This window comes from Pipistrellus hanaki (genome assembly GCF_964339955.1).
Source record: "Pipistrellus hanaki genome assembly, chromosome: 4".
Classification (NCBI taxonomy): domain Eukaryota; kingdom Metazoa; phylum Chordata; class Mammalia; order Chiroptera; family Vespertilionidae; genus Pipistrellus; species Pipistrellus hanaki.
The window spans coordinates 36,747,117-36,765,424 of NC_140506.1; the positions used below are offsets into that span (position 1 = coordinate 36,747,117).

At 47.1% G+C, this 18,308-nt stretch overlaps 1 protein-coding gene across 7 annotated transcripts in view; it reads left to right on the plus strand.

The window, feature by feature from the left end:
• The window catches only part of PDE8B (phosphodiesterase 8B), a 260,529-nt gene that overhangs the window by 215,970 nt on the left and 26,251 nt on the right, over nucleotides 1–18,308 (plus strand). For all 7 annotated transcript variants that reach the window (XM_084881266.1, XM_084881268.1, XM_084881267.1 and 4 more), the window contains 2 exons: nucleotides 1,106–1,194; nucleotides 3,281–3,341. In XM_084881266.1, the coding sequence (XP_084737392.1) occupies nucleotides 1,106–1,194; nucleotides 3,281–3,341 (150 nt within the window). The remainder of the gene's footprint in view (nucleotides 1–1,105; nucleotides 1,195–3,280; nucleotides 3,342–18,308) is intronic.

Consider the following 18,308-nt stretch of genomic DNA (forward strand, 5'->3'; position numbering starts at 1 on the left):
ATGTAGGCCCAGTTTTCCTTTGTTTCTGTTCTCTATCATCCCAGTTCACAGAGAGACGTCTCCCATTGGTCCCCGTAGACGAGGGCCGTGGTGCAAACGCAGAAGCATCTCCCCCCAGCTGGGCGCGCTGCTGTCGCAGCTGGAACTGCCTCTGCGTTTTCTCCTGAGCGCTCGGGTGCTTTCTCACATGTTACTGCTTTCCTTTTGCTTTCTCGGATCCGAAGTAGTTAGATAAGCATTGTTTTCGTTTAATGGGGGGCCATTGTACACACATAAAGTAAGTTTGGGTGATATATGATGCCCAGAATTAATGTTTTAAAAATTGGGGCCATGAGACTGAGAAAGAAACAGGACATTGTCAAGTAATCCAAAATACCCACCGGAATTCTGCCCCACCGGTGGCCCTGCGTGCGGGGCGGGCTGGTGAGTGAGGGAGCGGGAAAAGGCTGCAGAGAAAAGGCCCAGCTTCCCATCGAACCGCTCCTCCTAGAAATTGTGGAGATGCCACGGGTCCCCGCTTCAGGTCACCGGGTTCTTCATCCCAGCCAGTTCCCCAAGGCCCAGAGACAGCAGGGATCGCCACCCGCCCTCTGCCTCTTCCATGGAGACACCCAGGAGCCTGCTAACCCGGAGAAGCTGGGGCTGGAGGCCCCCCGGGATCGCAGACGGGCGGTGGGCTTCCTTGCCCATCCTCCTCTCTCTCACAGGGGCTCCTTAGTTAGAATCTCCGACCCTCCGTGGGCCCAGCTGTCCGTTAAGGATGATGATCTCAGACTCAGGTTGTTGGGACGATTCTGAGGAAGACCTCGGGAAAACCCCTAACCTGGTGTCACCGCACCCAGAGGGCTGAGTGGAGCGCCTCCCGCAGGGCCAGCATCCCGGGACCCCGGAGGGCAGACGGGGTGGCCGGTCGGTCCTGTTGTGTCCGTGCACTGTGACCACGGGCCTCCCTGCGGCAGAGCACGGCGGGACCCAGAGCGGAGCAGTGTTCTGTGGAAGGGTCTGGAAGCGAGGGGGAATAAATTGCTCAGTTGGATCACACGCCCCTGCAGGAGCGGCGGCTGCCTCGGCGGGAGGATTGTAAGAGCTCTCTCTCTCCATGCAGGAGTGGCAAGGGGTTTACTACGCCAAGCGAAAGTCCGGGGACAGCATCCAGCAGCACGTGAAGATCACCCCCGTGATCGGCCAAGGAGGGTGAGTGCAAACTCTGGGACTTCCAGCTGAAGGGCCGCGTGGGCATGTGGAAATGCAGGGTACGCGGGAGACCACAGGTACAGGAGGGCTGGGCTTGCATCGTCGGGCCAAGGCCACCTCCGTGCAGCCGGCAGCAACCCCCAGACATGGCCCTTGTCTTCTCCTGCCGCTCCTGGTCTTCACGGAGCATCGCCCAGGAGCCCCGCCCCCTGAGCTGTGGTTCCCTCTGCCCACTGCCCCCTGAGGGAGCTGGGGTTCCAGGCTGTCCATCTCCACAGCAACAGCAAAACTGCTGGGAGCGGCTTCTGTCCCTGAGAGCGGCCTGGGCTGGCTTCTCCCGTGCTCAGGGCTGGATCCAACTCGGGAGAAAGGCCTGGGGGTCGTGGTTTCGGAGAGAAAGTTGTGCCTGATCCAAAGCTCAGGCTGATCTGATTCCATTTAATCTGTTACCAGAGAAGCCTTATCCCTGGGGGAGAGAGAAGGTGAATGCGCGATTCCTTTTCCTCCCCGTTTAATTCTGAGTTTACGAAGCCGAACAGGCTCCCCGACCAGCATGTCCCCTGAGGAGCCTTGGGCAGCCAGCCTGGGGGCCGCACCAGCCCCGGAGCATGAGGGGCGCACACCGCTGTGGGAAGTTTGGGGAAAGGAAAGGTGGGGGTTACGGTGCCAATCAGAGAGGAGAGTCCTGCCTGTGCCCCTGGCTGCCCCCGTCCCTCGCAGGTCGTTGTGGGAGTAGACACAACAGGCCATGTAGTCAGCAAAATGTCGCTTGGTTGTCTCCCCTCCGGTTTTCTTGGTTCGTTTCGAAAGTGTCCCTGTTCGTTCAGAGACCACCGTCTCGTGCTTCCTGCCATCGTGCCTCCGTGTGGGTGGTGGGTGACGGGCAGTCCCTGACCCCCTCCTGAGGGCAGAGAGAGGCCCCGGGACGTTCTGCTGAGCGCCCGGTCCTCCGTGGCCCTCCCAGCGGTCCCTGCTCAGGCCGCATGGCTGTCCTGGTGTTATCATGATCCTTATGCCATCTTTCAGAAGATCGAAGCCGACATCCACTTTGTGTGCGTGTGACCAGAATTATTAGGTAACCAGGGCCGAGGAGACATGCCGCTGCTTGGCGATGTCTGTCAGAGGGAGGCTTTCTGACTGTGCAGATAAAAAGGAGACGTTCTCTTGTCCAGACAGCATGTTATTTTACCACCACCCCCCTCTCCTGCCCCATTGCAGGCAGTGAACTGTCAGGGGAAATTCTTATTAAAAGTAGGGAGATGATTTTTTTTTACCTTTTCCTGTTTTATGACATTCATTACAGGATAACCAGCACTTTCTATGCTCTCCTCGGAGTTCTCCAGAGAAAACTAAACCAGAGGGGGATGAGGGGGAGAGAGACAAAGAGAGACAGAACCAGGGAGAGAGAAAAGGGCAGTCATTGCTGTGAAATCTAACTCAGCCCTCTGGGATTCCTGGCTTCACGCTCAGTAGAAAACCTACCCTGAGCTGAATTCTGTGCAGGGCTGAGGCACCTGTGGCCTCTTCCTGGTCTGTGCTGTGGTGATGAGCAAGACCGCAGGCAGCTATGGGATTCTGTCCATGACCTTGGAGTAAGAGGATTTTTCTCTGCCCGAAAAAATGCCATTGTTATGATGACCATGCTGCGCAGTAATAATGGGATTAAATATAAAAATAGCTGCCCTGCAATTTGACCATTATCCAAATGAGCCTTTTGCTTTCTATATAAGCTATAAAAGTATTAGCGTCAGCAGAATAAAGCCAATTTTTTCTGGAGTGGCATTTCATCCCATCACGGCAGGTACTGGGAGCCAAGCTTTAGGAGTCGGTCACGGAATGAAATGCTCGTTAGGAAAACGTCTCGGAGCCAGCGGCGATGTAAAAGGAGGCCCAGTTTCGGGAGGCGTGTGCGGGCTGTGTGTGAGAAGTCCTTTGCTGTAGACCGGGCTTTGGGTGAATTGTACATCTGCCCTAGAATATCCCCTGGAGTTTTGCTTTTAAAAAGTTTCTGTTGATGTTTTCATTTGCTGATTTGTTGGATTGTCTTATACCTGACTCACTAATAACTAATTATTTGTGTTATTAGGAAAATTAGGCATTTTGTCTCCCTCAAGAAGCTGTGTTGTACCGCTGACAATAATAAGCAGGTACGGTACCCAGCTTGCTTCATTTGCTCTGTCAGCTTGGCCGCGCATTACCTTCTCACCACTGCTCTCTGCTTGTCTTTCTCCATTTCTAATTGTCGTTGCCAATTAAGAAGGTTTATGGGAAAATTAGGCTCCTTTGGCAGATGGTAAAAAAAAAAAAAATTCCCTTGCAAGCCTGTACTACCATCTGAGTGATGCATAGGACTTAAAAAATGTTTTGTTTTTCTATCTTAATTTCTTAAGCAAATAAAAAGTATCGATGTGTTTGAACACTTCATCCCTACAAGTTTATATCAAAAACAAGAATCATTCCAAGTTAGTACTGTGGTTTTTTCAAAACCATTACATCATGCAGAACAATCCATTTGAGTGTTCTTCTGCAGGAGAAGAATTTTAATCAGTTGCTTTTTTAAGAACCTTCCTTTGTAGAGAACTTTATCATAGAGGACAACATGGGTTTTTTTTCTTTTTGATTTATACTTCTAATACTGGATTATGTGTATTTTCACTTCATGCTTTAAAGTTTGTTGATTGAAAAATATTCAACCGTCGCTCGTTATCTATTTTTTAAAACATACCACGTAGCCTTTGACATAGATGAGAATTTTAAAGGGAGGGACAGTATAGCTAAAGGAAATGAAGGACTTCGGGGCACAATCCATTCTAGTGGGACGTGGAGACTTGTCAAATGTGGGGTCAGAAGGTGAAGCCTAGCCAGGCAAAGAAGTAAAGTGGGGACCCCAGGACCCAAAGATGCCTGGGCTCCTCCCAGTGAGGAGGGGGTCCCCCAAAGGGCAGTGGGCAGAGTGAGGGGCCTGCGCAGGGCTGTGAGTTGGGACGGGCCCACTGAAGGTACCCATGGACAGTTGAGTATATTGCGGAATGATCCCCTACTAAGTGTTGGTCACCACATGTAGTTACGAATTTTGTTCTCGTGATGAGAACTTTAAATACCTACTCTTTTAACAACTCTCAAATGTACACAATAGTATTGTTAACTATAGTTTCCGTGCTGTACATCACACTCCCACGAAGTACTTCTCTTATAATAGGAAGTTTGTACCTTCTGATCTTCTTCACCCTTTCATCTGCCACCCACCTCGGGAAACCACCAACCTATTCTCTGTATGTATGAGTTCGGTTTTGTTGTGTGTGTTTTTTAGATTTCACATGCAAGTTATATGATATTTGTCTTTCTGTGACCCATTTCACTTAGGATAATGTCCTCAGGGTCCATCCATGTTGTAGCAAGAGGCAAGATTTCCTTCTGTGTTACGGCAAAGTAATATTTATTACGTATACAGGTCCTTGAATAATGTTGTTTCATAATAATGTTGCTGAGATACCACAGGAGCTTAACAGTTGTTTATATCAATTAGCTGATGGTAAAATTTGTTTTGTTAGATGATGTTCCTCTTAAAGGCGTAGAACCTATCGGCACTGTTAAGTGAGGACTTGCTGTGTGTGTGGGGGGGTGTACACACACACACACACACACACACACACACACATATATATATATATATATATATACACACTACATTTTCTTTAGTCATCTGTTGAAGGACACTTGGGTTATTTCTATGTCTTTAGTATTGTATAATTAATGCTGCGATGAACATTTATCGTTTCCTTTGGATAAATATCCAGAAGTGGAATTGCTGGATCATATCGTAGTTCTATTTTTAACTTTTGGAGGAACCTCCCTATTGTTTTCTGTAGTGGCTGCATCAGTTTACATTCTTACCAACAATACACAAGGGTTATCTTTCCACACATCCTTTTGACAAGAAATGTCTTAGTAGCCATTCTAATGGGTATGAGTTGATACCTCGTAGTTCTCATTTGCATTTTCCTGCTGATCAGTTGTGTTGAACACCTTTTCATACATCAGTTGGCCATTTGTATGTCTTAGAGGGAAAATGTCTAATGTTTTTTCACCCCTGGTTGGGAATGCACGGATGTGGGGGGCTGTTGTAATTTATGCCCAGGTTTTCCACTGTGCAGGAAAACCCCTTTGTTGCTCAAGCGTCAATGTGTTCAGATCCACTGGCCTTTGTTTAATCTGATTGTTCGGGGCGTTATTTTTGCTGTTGAGTTTTATGAGGTTTTTTTCCAGATATTTTGTCTATTAGCCCTTTACCAGATAAATGGTTTGAAATTTCTTTTTCCCATGTGATAGTAGACTTTCTGTTCATTTTGTTGATAGTTTCCTTTGCTGTGCAGAGGCTTTTTAGTTTGGTTCAGTCCCATTTATTTATTTTTGTTTTTGTCTGTGCTTTGGGTATCACATTAAAAAAAATCACCACCAAGACCAACGTAAAGGAGTTTCTTTCCTATGTTTTCTCCTAGGAGTTTTGTAGTTTCCGGTCTTATGTTCAAGTCTTTAATCCACTTGATTGACTTTGTGTTTGGATAGGATAGTGGCCCAGTTTCATTCTGCATGTGGCTGGCCAGTGTTTCCAGCGTGACTTATTGAAGAGACTCCCTTTCTCCATTGTATAGTCTTGGCCCCCTAGTCATGAATTAATTGATCATATTTATGTGGCTTCATTTATGGGCCCTCTATTCTGTTCCATTGATTTCTGTGTTTTTATGCCAATACCATACTGCTTTGATTCTATCGTTTTGTAATATAGCTTGAAATCAGGAAGTATGATGCCTCCAGCTCTGTTCTTCTTTCTCAAGATTCACTTGGCTATCCTAGTAAACTATTCTAGAATAGCCAACGTGATTCTGTGCTTTTTCATGAAATTTAGTACAACATAAAAATGCCTTCTTAGGCACTAAGCATGTTATCTGGAACCAGGAGATTTTCACTAAATACCACACAGTCACGCAAAGAGGCAAGGCCTTGGAGACCTCTGGGAAAAGGAAGGGAAATGACTTTCATAGAAAAAAAAATTAAAATCCTCTCAACAGCAAAGTTTAGACATCCCAGGAGGGAGAATGAGATAATGTGGGAGGTGACCCAGGAAGAGGGAAGAGGAGCACAGGAAATCGTGGTGGCTCTTTACAGACAAACGACTGAGCCCAGGCCCCGCACACCAGCCTGCGTGGGCTGTGAAGCTGCGCTAATACTGACCGTCCCTGCCAGGAAGAGCCTTACAATTCGTGTCTGCAGCCACGCACAGCTTCCCACCAGCATAGCCCCGCTCCTCCCGCTCCTCTCTCTCTCCTTGAGGAATGGGACACTCAGTCACCGTGACTGGGCTCCCTGCCACTTCATGTGCCCGCTTTCTCCGGGCCTGTGGTCCCGCCCAGGAAACTTCTCCATCCGCAAGCCCCAAAGTCCCTGCTTTGCCGTGTATCATCCCACCGTCATCATGGCCATGTGGGTGCCTCGCTGCCCTCTCTCTTCGTGTGGGGTCGCTGGGACGTGCTTGTCTCTGTTTGCCCAGGCTGCCTGGCACATAGCAGGCCCTCAGGCTGTTGTTCAGCTTGAGTGGAATTGCGTGTCCTCCTGCCACCTGTGAGCTCCCTACTGCACAGGGAAAGCAGGCAAGCCCAGAGCACAGGACTCGGGATGCAGAATTGAGGGACCACCTCTTGTTTTCTGAGGCTCTAAATAGAAACGTCATTACTGCCCTGAGACAGCTGCTGCTCTGGGAAGAGGGGGGACACAGAGCCCAGATGCCTGAGCCGCTGATGTCACCTAATGGTGCTGCATAGGCCTAGAGGGACACTGGTGTTTTTCAGCAGCAAGGGAGTTTTCTCTCCTCCTCACGGAAGGAGGCGGAAGGGAACGGTGGTGGGCCTGTGACGGGCAGGGCTCCCGTCTGCAGGCGGTTCTGGGGGCGCTGACGTCAGAACGTATCCATGGGTTTGCGTTGTAACGAGGACGGGCGTGGTAAGCTGGGCTGCTGTCCTCGGGTGCTGCCTGTCAGCAGCAAAGACTTCTTTTCGCACGTGGACCCCGGAGCACTTTGCCAAGAGGCTGGACATGCTCAGTGAGGTTTGCCTGCTATAAACATCATCTCCCCCTTCGCCATACACACACTTTCTCCCCAGATAGACATTGAAAACCTGTTCTGTGCCGCAATCAGGTAGGCAGAGTCTGTCCCAGAAGCCACAGGGGCCACAGACAGGTACGCAGGGTACATTGCCAGAGCACAGTGTGGGCGGTGTGAGCCAAGCGCTGGACACATGGAGAGGAGCCCAGGGTGTTTTAGGGGTGGTCTAGGACAGGGGGCCACAAACTGCAGCCTTCAGGCCAAAGGCAGCCTGTTTTGTAAATAAAGTTTTATTGGAACACAGCCACACTCCCTCGTTAGGAAGCACTGTGGCTGCATAACTAGTTACAACAGAAATGGTATGGCCTGCAAAGCCTGAAATAGTTACTGCCTGGATCTTACAGACACGTTAGCTGACCCGTTTCTAGAGGAAATCTTTCTTTTCTCACTTGGTAGGCCAGGGACAGCCTGCCTTCCCACCGTCCCCTCCACGTGGCCATGGGAAGGCAGGGAGCACTCCAGAAGCCAGTGTCCTGGCAGAGCCTGGGAGGCAGGGGCCGGAAGGCAGGGCTACAGTTGGGGATGTGGATTGGATCACCCAGTCCCCTTCTCATGGAGGGATGGCCACGCTCATGGAGAAGCCTCCGGGAGGTGCAGGGATTTCATGTCCAGTGAGAGGCAGTGGTTTTCTTGTGAAGTCAGGGGGCAGGGCCCACCCAGAGAGCAGCCCCAGGAAAGATGCCCGTTCCTGGGGAGAGCAGGGGGAGGTCGGCGCCCGGCTCAAAGGCAGCTTCAGCCGCCTGGCTGCTCAGTGTCCAGGACGGAGGCTGACTGAGAGCAGCATGAGACCGATCTGACCTGGGTTTTGCACGAGGCTTTCCAGAGCTTGGAAACGGGGCGTCCCTGCCTTTGGCACTCCATGGGCCACCGTGTCACCCTCGTTTCATGACGGGAAGGTTGTCCCAACCAGGGGAAACAGGCAGGGCACGGTCTCTGAGTGAAGAATAGCTATTTAACTTGAATCGCCCTGGCTTAATGGAAAAACTGTGCCTTCCATTGCAGGCTGACACCAGCCTGGGGACTGACATTCGGGAGGCGCTGATTGAAAAGCGCTTTCACATCTGAAACGTGCGTGGAAATGGTAGAGGCTGAAATGGGGGCTGAATTGGCCACATCTGCAGTTTTACTTGGAGATGGACTTTTGGGGGTTCATTCATAATTTGTTTTAGAGTAAGCTACTTAATCTTGAAATTGCTGTAAAGATTGGGGGAAAATAGCTTTTACTGCCATAATAATGCACAAGGCCAAGCTTGCAGGAAGTGTGTGCAAGATACAAAGGGCATAGAGTCTCCGTGAGTAGGAAGGGAAAGAGGACAGGTCTCCCGTTTTGTGAAGGCCTCTTGTGGGGAAGAAGCGACAGGGCCTTGAAGGCAAAAGCACTAGAATGTTTGAAGGGGTCAGATTGGACTCAGTATAAAGAAGAATTATTAGAATTGACCAAAGTTGGTAGCCTTAGGAGGTAGCGAGTTAATCACCAAGGGAGGTAACCAAACAGAAGCAGACTGAGCCCTGGGTAAGGAAAAGCTATTTAGGAAAGTTACCCACTGGCCAGATGTTAGACTACACAAGTGGCTCTCCAAGTGCGGTTCCCTGAGCCGCTCCCCACCAACGGGTGACGGTAACACTTCTGTCTGCATCACCCATTGGACAACTAACCTTATATGTTCTGGATCAGTTCTCACCTCGGGGCAAGGATCCCACTGTGTGTGCCCAGTAGACATCGAGAAATGATTTTGAAAACTAATTTTGACTCCCTAACACAATAGCCTCTGGAAGCTGTGGGAAATCAGAGACGCAGCTCTGTCTAGCACCAGATTGTTATTACAGGCAGAGTTTTGATATGTGTATAGCCAATATGTGTCTCGGGTGCCGCTGCGAAGAATATCTGCTGCACTCTCCCAAGGCACACATCCAAGTGCGACTTCTTGAGAGGAAGTGGGAGAAAAAGGAGGCTGCATTCGAAAGCATGACCTCTGTGTTCCTGAGGGTGGCTGTTCACATTCAGAAATGTATTTTATGTGATCAACATACTACCATGACACTAGGCTTGTATGTATGTACTCTACTCACAGTGGCTGCCCCAAATATTTGTTGACATATTTGGGAAAGCCACTAAATAAACAAAATTTTTCCATTTAGCTTTAGTACATGTTTGCACAAAGCTATTTAAAGAGAGGCCTCTGCTATTGCATAACCGCATTTTTTCTGAGAAACCACATTTAAACAGCCAAACCTTGAGCTGATGTGCATGGAGCACCTGCTGCAGGTCTGAAGGCACAAGTAGGAGCTCGGAGCAGGGACGCTGAGAACTCATGATAGGATTCTGTGGGAATATTGGCCCACTTGATGTTCGTCTCATAATTCCCTTAAGCTGTCTACTCTTTTACATTCTTTTTCTGTTTCTGCTCCGAATGGATGAATTCCACTGCCCTGTCTTCACATTTGCTGATCCTTTATTCTGCTTCATCTAGCCTGCTGTTGAACCCCTCTACTGACTTACTCAGTTTAGTCATTGTATTTTTCCGCTCTGTGATTTCTCTTTGGTCCTTTTTTTTTTTTTTAACATTCTCTCTTTGTTGAAATTCTCACTTTGTGCATTATTTCCTCACCTTCGAGAGCATGTTCATAACCATTATTTTGAACTCTTTGTCAGATAAGTCACTTATCTTCATTTAATTAATCATTTTTGGAGGTTTTATCTTGGTTCATTTGGAACGTATTCCTTGTTTCTTGTTTTTTTCTGGACTCTCTGTGTTGGTTTAGATAAAAGAGCACCTGTCCCATTCTCAAGGGCATGGTCTCCTTTAGGGATAAACCCTAGCTCTTGGATGGCTCTCGTGTTTTGGGGGTTGTCCAAGCAGCCTACTTTGTTCTTAGTGGTCCCCAATAGTTGAAAGTGTGCCAAGACCTGTCAGTGGCCCAATGGGGAGTCTTAGTCAGAACTGATGGGAAGCCAGACCCTTAGGCAACAGCTTTTAAAGGATGCAAGTGCACCTCTTATAGGCGAAGAGTAGGGAATGCGTGTTGCTATCTGCTGACCTGGTGGGATAGTCTTTTAATAACTGTTAGTTACAGTCCTGTGTGACCTGTGAGCATGAGCCCCACTGGACATCAGGGCAGGTGATTCAGGGGTCTTCCTTGCATGGCAGCCACAGTAACCAAGGTGCCATATATGTGCAGGTGCTCCTCCCGTCTGGGAGATACCAGCAACATGAGGTGGAGCAGAGAGAGAGAAAAAAGACAGTATCTGCCAGCCTCCCAGAGTTGGCTCCTAGATGCGGGTATAATTAAAAGCCTAACCCTCTGGCCAGCATTTTAAGATAAGCAAATAGACCTCTTTCACAGAAAGACTGATGTTTGCTGTCTCTCCACTGGGCCTTTGGGGTTAGCCACGGAGAGTCTTTGTGAACCCTTTAAGAACTGTCTATTAATTTCTGATAGTCTGATGGATGCAAGCCTCATTGGCTTTCAAAGCTAGATGTTCTGGGGGCCATCTCTCATGTGAAAGTCTACAAATTGGGGCCAGATGTGGAGTCTAAATCCTGCATTACTCAGGGAGGAACTGTGAGTTTTTTCCCAACTGTGTGTTTGCCCCTAAGAGTGGGATTTTGGGCAAGATTTGTTCTCAGTCTCTCCTATCCCTGTTACCAGACTAAGGGGATTCATTTGCCTGCATGCATCAAAACCCAACAAAACATGAACAGGAGTTTGTAGCAAAAAAAGTAAAGGTTTATTTAAGGAAATGGTGCCAATCCTAGAGGCACAGGTGAGCTGGTGCCTAAAACCCACCTCTCCTGTGGCCCGCACAGGGACAGAGTATATGGGGGGAAATTACTAATTATTGGGACCCAGGCAGTTTGGGTCGTGGGCCCTGCTGATTGGTTAGGGCCCGAGTAGGGAGTGGTTGATTACTGTATCAGGTTCTGTTACCAGCCATGGAGGTGTGGTCCTTAGTGTTTCTGCTTTCACGGGCCTGGGGCTGAAACCCAGCAGAGGTCAGAATGTTACCTTTAGTTCGACCAAAACTCTGCTCCCTTCATCCCCCGACCTGAGGCTTTTTCTTTCTTTCTTTTTTCTTTTTCTTTTTTTAAAAATATATTTTATTGATATTTTACAGAGAGGAAGAGAGATAGAGAAAAAGTTAGAAACATCGATGAGAGAGAGTCATCGATCAGCTGCCTCTTGCATGCCCCTACTGGGGATGTGCCCGAAACCCAGGTACATGCCCTTGACCGGAATCGAACCCAGGACCCTTCAGTCCACAGGCCAACGCTCTATCCACTGAGCCAAACCGGTTTCGGCCCTGAGGCTTTTTCTTAAGACAGTTTGAAGTTGACCAGAACCTGATGACCTACAGGCTTCAGCGGTGGAAGGAAACAGAAAGGGAGGGAGGGCAAGTGAGCCATGGTGCCTTGAGATTGGACAAGGCCAATCTGAGTCAAGGAGACGGAGGAGGGAAGGGTGGGTTGCAGAAATGGAGTTTCCACATGATTACACCCCCGTGGATGTGGGGTTTTCCCACTCGCCTGGTGTGTAGGGGTTGCTCAGCCTGTTTCTGGATTTTGTTCAGAGGGAGTTGTTTTCTCAGTGGTAGATTTAGTGTGTCTGGGATGATATTCAAGAGCCTCCTACATTGCCACCTTGAACTTAAAAATCCCCAGGACTTTTTTATTTTTATTTTCTAGACTTAAAGTGAGCGAGAAAATGGTAATTATACTGAATTTAGATGTGCACCATTCTGTTTCATTTGTGAACAGCACAAAAATTTGAAGAAATGCCCATCCAGTATCCAAAAACGATGTGCTTCAGCAAAGAAGTTGCTCACATCTTGACAAATGTGTGCAACTCCTATGCAGCTGTTACTGTACTTGCATTCTCCTGCGTGATGTAAGGGAACGTATCCGCTCACGTTCACGCCGACCTCCTCTGCTCCATCAGCTGCAACCACAGATAGAGCTACTTATTCAGGAGTTCAGCAAACACTCAACAAAAACATATGACAATCAATTGGTTATAAAGAATTTATGATAAAGAGTATTTGATCATTTAATATGTAGGAATTGTGTGCTGTGCATTCTTTAGATCAAGTTGGCCTCTTTTTGGTTTTTTTTTTCTTAAAGGGCTCGATAGTAAATATGGTTGGCCCAGCCCTTGTGGCAGGAGAGCAACCAGAGGTGATGTGTAAGTGAATGGGCAAGGCTAGGTTATAACAAAATCGCATTTACAGAACTAGGTACACTTATATTTACAGAACACCAGTGCCCTAGTTTTCATCAGTAAAATGTATAACAGGCTTCAGTAGAGATACCTGTTTTTTCCAGCCAGCCAGGTTTTTGAATCTTGATCAGCGAACCATTCAGTCCTCATTTTCAAGGACTCCCCAGTGGCCCATCATCTAAAACAGTCGTCAGGCGTTTCTTAGGAGCATACAGGGCTCTGTGCTCCACCTCTGCCTCTCTCCTCCTCATTCGCTCACACTGGCCGTGGCCACACCATGCTCATCACAGTTCCCTGCACACCGTTTACCTGACTCTGGGCGTTTTGGTCTCTGCTCCCTCCCGGCAGCCTGCTCTTCCTTCCTCCTGGAGAACTGTGCTCACCTGACACAAGTCACGTTCTCCTCTGTGACTTTCCCCAGTCCGCCCTCTCCGCTCACCTACCGAGTGCACTCAGCACTGCACACACGGGACCCAGCTCCCCTGGGCGCCTCACGCCCCAGTGCCCTGCACCCCGTCAGCCACTGGCACTGCCGAACTCCCTCAGTGACTATCCGATCAAGGGGGCTTATCAAGGATCTTAGGTTTTAATAATCATAATAGTTTGTACTGTGTGTTGATCACGTTGTACCACTTCCTTCTCAAGTGCTTTTCCTACATTTACTCCTGTAATCCTCACAACTGCCTGTGGCAGATGCTGTCATCCCCACTTTACAGACGAGGAGAGCGAGGCTTGGAGCGGTTAGGAAACCTGTCTAGCTTTCACATAGGTCCTGTGTGGTAGAACCAGGATTCAAACCCTAAAGTAGTTAGCACTATGGTTGCAAAGGAATAAATGTTCATTTTCTGATCAGTCACGTGAGAGAAAGGACCCTTACGGGTCCTTCATGGAGGTATGGACAGAACACAACCAGAGGTGGCAGGAGAGGCAGGAGTGGTCCGGCTTGGCAGGGTCCCGTGATGTGGTGTCGCGTGGGATAGATGGAGCTGGAGATGCCGCTGGAGCTCAGATTTGCGGTTGTCCCCTGCCCCTGCCTCACTTCCTCTGACACTCCCTACCCCGCTCTCAGTGCTTCCGGGTCCAGCACCATCCTGGTGGGTGCTGGGACGGAAGTAAATCATACCATGCATTCCCTGCCCCGATCCAACCTCCATCTACTGATGAGACCAAGTTAACGTGTGCATGTGATGCGCCAGGAGACGAAGGTGCAGCAGGGCATTTGGGTTCGTGGAGATGCTAAGAGGATGAGGTGGCGAACTGTCTGCAGAAGAGCGTTGGGCCTCGGGGAAAGCTAGTGCCTCGGACCCCGCACCCCGCCGCTCCTGCAGGTCGTGGGACCGGTGCTGGTTGGGCCTGCAGCAATGTGTGCTGACTGTTCCAGCTGCAGCCTCCTATGGCCACCTCCGTCACATTGTGGATGCAGCGAATCAAAATGTAAAACCCACCTGTAGGGACAGCAGCTACTGTGCCTGAAGGGTCTTTTGTTTCAGAGCAGTGTTCCTCTCAGAGGATTGTATTTAAGCTTCTGGCACCTCATTTAAGTAATTTCTAAGAACAAGATTCCAGTGAGTGTGGATCCTGCAGCGCCGTTGCTGGAAGGGGGGGAGTAGGAAGAATTTGGGGTGTTCGCCATTAAAGCAGCTCTGCTCCTTTTGGGAAAATCTTGTCCTGGTTGCTGAAGGCCAGGTTTCTGGTTAGATGTCAGAGCCTCATTCCAGGAGTCTGATGAAAAACATGCATTTACTCAGCTTCTTCATGACCCTCAGTCCCATGAGGCTACAGATCCTGGCAAATCAGAAACTCCTGGGGCGGGGCCCAGTGGCCTGGTTAACAAACCCTCTAGGTGATTCTAATTCTGGCTGAAGTCTGAGAACCACTCTTGTGTCTCCATATTACAAAACTCAATATTTGCAGGTCTGAAGTCAAGTGGTGCTTATATTTAGGCATGGGAAAGCCATTAAAAGAGTAACTAGACGAGGGGGGAAAAGAATATCTTTTCGCCTGAGTGTAGCTTGCCTTAAGTGTTTTCCCACGAGATAAGGACACGAGAAGGTTATCTCGGGCTGCACAGTGGGAGGGCGCCTCTGTAAGGACCCACACACACGGGGAGGCCAGCGGCCCAGCACGGAGTGCGAGCGTCTGGACCAAGGGACACCGTGGTATCTGGACACGGTGGGTCTGGCCTTGCACACACACTCAGGGGAGACTGAAGGGTTTCCAGGAAAATACCGAACACTTGAAACCTGTATAATTAACCAATGTTACTCATGTTTTTTTAATTTAAAAAAAATTTTTTTTAAAGGAAAAGAATATGTAATAGTGGAAGAAATATAGCTACACTTTTCTGGCATACAGCAAAGTACTAAAAACAGCTTGGGATTTTTCTTTTTAATCTTGTGTAAGCTTAAAAATTCAGATGCACCTTTATTTATATCAAACCAATGTGTGTTGCTTTGATATAAGTAACATTTTAAATTATCATCAAGATCAAAGGGGAGAGAGGATGTTGCATTGAGTCTTTTCGGCTCATGAAATGAGCTGAAGTGAGGAGATCTGACACCAAATGTCCGGATCGGCTTCCGTGGGCCCCGGCCCGCCCGTGGCCTGAGGAGCTAAGAGAGCAGTGGCTGAGGACGGGGGTCCTGAGTGTGGTGTGAGGTGTTTTGTTCCCTTTTGGGAAACAGGAAGGTGTGTTTGCTGCTTGGCTGGGGTTTTGAGTCCTGTGTTTTCAAGTGGTTTTTGATAACAGGGTAGACAGGAAAGGTCTTTGATTTATGCATCAGATACTTTTGCCATCTGAGGAAATGCTCATCAAAGTATTTTCTGTAAGAAAGGATGATGAAAGAAATTCTGTATTTGCCCCTCACACTGTCATTTTCATTACATGTAAATGAAGGGAGGGTCTCCAGGGACACGTTCCCATGGCTCTCTCTCTCACCCAGCCTTCAAACGCCCCATCTCCCTGAAGTCAGGTCACATACATGAAAGCATTAATTTTTGACATGAAGTTGTTGATCAAGAATGTTCAATCTTAAGAAAAAAAATTGCTTAATAAGTCCATTGTGTAAGCTATGCTGATTAAGATAATACTATTTTTTTCATCTAAACCAAGTTTTTATTCCTTTTCATAATATTGGGGGGTGGGGGAGACACAAAACTACCAACAACATAAAGCCTGAGTTAGAAAATTTTCATCAGAATTTTCTTCCATCAAAGCCAGAACTCTTCTGTATAATCAAGAATTGCAGCTGGTTTGGCTCAGTGGATAGCGTGTTAGTCCATGGACTAAAGGGTCCCAGATTTGATTCTGGTCAAGGGCATGTACCTTGGTTACAGGTTCCCTGGCCCTGATAGGGGTGCATGCAGGAGGCAACCAATCGATATGTCTATCTCACATCAATGTTTCTCTCTTTCTCTCCCTCTCCCTTCGCTTCTAATCTCTTTAAAAATCAATTAAAAAATCTCCTAGGGTAAGGATTACCAAAAAAATGAGATTGGATTGGGAGCACTGCACTGCTGAGTTCGGATGAGCTGAGGGCAGCCTGCATTCTGACAGTGGAGAGAAGTGAAGTGAGGATCCCAGACGTGGCTTAGATGTGGGGATGAGAGAAAGGGAAGCATCAAGGATGCCCCCAGGCTCACATACCAGGCTATCTGGTGATTTTATACCTCTTACCACTTTGTCATTCAGTTATGATCAAAGCAGTCTCGGACATTTCTACCAAATGCTACTCACATTCCCAAGGTGATTCTGAGATGCATGTTCAAGAAATACCTAGTATTTGCTTGCTTGCTTGCTTATTATTTATTGATCCTGGCTTTGATTCATTTTAATTGCTAAAAGTCCCATGATTTTTTTCATTTAAAATGATTGATTTTAACATACATTAAGAGGGATGTTTTCATATTGTTATTTTTGGAGTTTTTCTCCCAGAGAAGAGATCAGGGTTTAGGGCCATACGCTCAATCAATCAAACTATTAAAGTCGGTGTATGAAGTCGTTACCTAGGCAGGTCTTCTACTTCTCCGATTGCCAGCTGCTGCCCAATTCCCTGGTCCTGGTGTGAAGGGACATCATCTTTATGTGCAGTCCCGGGGACCGTAACGTGCCATTACCTTGCACAATTCAGGCTGTTCTCAATTCCTTCCGTCTTGTTTACTTTCAAAGATTTTGAAATTATATTTCAGACTTCCAGTTTTTAGCCATCAATTCATATTCTGTTGAACATGTAATTTTCATAATGTTTTTAAAATTTTTCACACGTTGAGAAGAGAAGTGAAAGTCAATATGTATGTACCTTCCATCTTGGTTCTATGATTTATATTTTGCTCTGTCATACCTACCATCTGTCCTCAATTCATCCATTAGTCCGTCTTATTCTTTGATAGATTTCAAACTAAGTTGCAAACATCAGGACATTTTATTCTTTGGTATTTTAGCATGCATATTATTAACTAGAGTTTAATAGTGTGTTTTTTTTGTGCTTTCCTTTTTTAGGTAAAAGTTACATGCAGTGAAATGCACAGATTTTAAGTATAGCATTCCTTGAGTTTTGACAAATGTGTATACTTCTGTAATAAGACCCCGTAAGATATTAAACTTTAGCGTCCCAAAAGGTCCCATTTCTCCCTGCTTCCACTCATCCTCACAGGTAACACTGTCCTGAATTATTTATCCATATATTAGTTTCTCCTGTCCTAGAGCTTTATGCAGTATCTACTGTCTCGTGTTTGGCTTCGTTCACTTATCATAGTGTTTTGGAATTTTTTTCATAGTGTTTTGGAATTTTTTTCTTTCAATTTTATTTTGTGTTGGTTTCAGGTGTACACTTAGTGGTTCGACCGTCATTTACTTTACATAGTGTTCACTCAGTATTTCCATTATCCCAACTGGCACCATACATACTTATCACAATATTGACTATATTCCCTATGCTTTACATACATCTCCATGGCTGTTGTGTAACTACCACCCTGTACTTCTTACTCCCTTCACCCTATCTTTCACCTCCACCCCAAACACCCTACCCCCTGGCAACCATCTGCTCTCTGTGTCTGAGTCTGTTAATTTTATTTCTTCTGTTCATCATCATCATCATGTTTTGAGTCATCCCTGTTGCATGTATTGGTAATTTTTCCCTTTTGTTGCTGAATGGTATTCCACTGCATCAATCTACCGGTTTATCTCTCTTGTTGAAGGACTTCTGGGCTCCTTCCAGTTTGGGCTCCTTTGAACATTAGGAAAGTGTTCTGTGAGCACATGCTTTTGTTTATCTTGGGTAAATTCTCAGGAGTGGACCTGAATACTGAGGAATTGGGTCATAGGGTAGGTCTGTGTTTAAATTTATAAGAAACTGCCAGACCTTTTTTCATAATGGTTATAGCACTTCATTGTCCGTCCCTCCAGTTGTTTCACGTCCTTGACAAACTTTCCTTTCAGTTTTAGACGTTCTGGTAGGTGTGTAGAGAAAAATATAAAGTTTAAATGATTATTCTCTAAGAAGAAAGCAGTCAGATGGCCTTGAATCTTATGCAGGTGCGCGCGCGCGTGCGCACACACAGACACACACACACACGCAGAATTTGAAGTGCTTTTTAGAGCCAGGCATAATCAGGTGTTTATAAACAAAGTAGGCAGCACAAGGAAAGCAACTTTTGTAGGAACCTGTGGTATTTTAAGCTATGAGTTTCCTTTCCAAAAACAAACTGGAAGCTTCTAAGGACTTGGTTTAAGAGT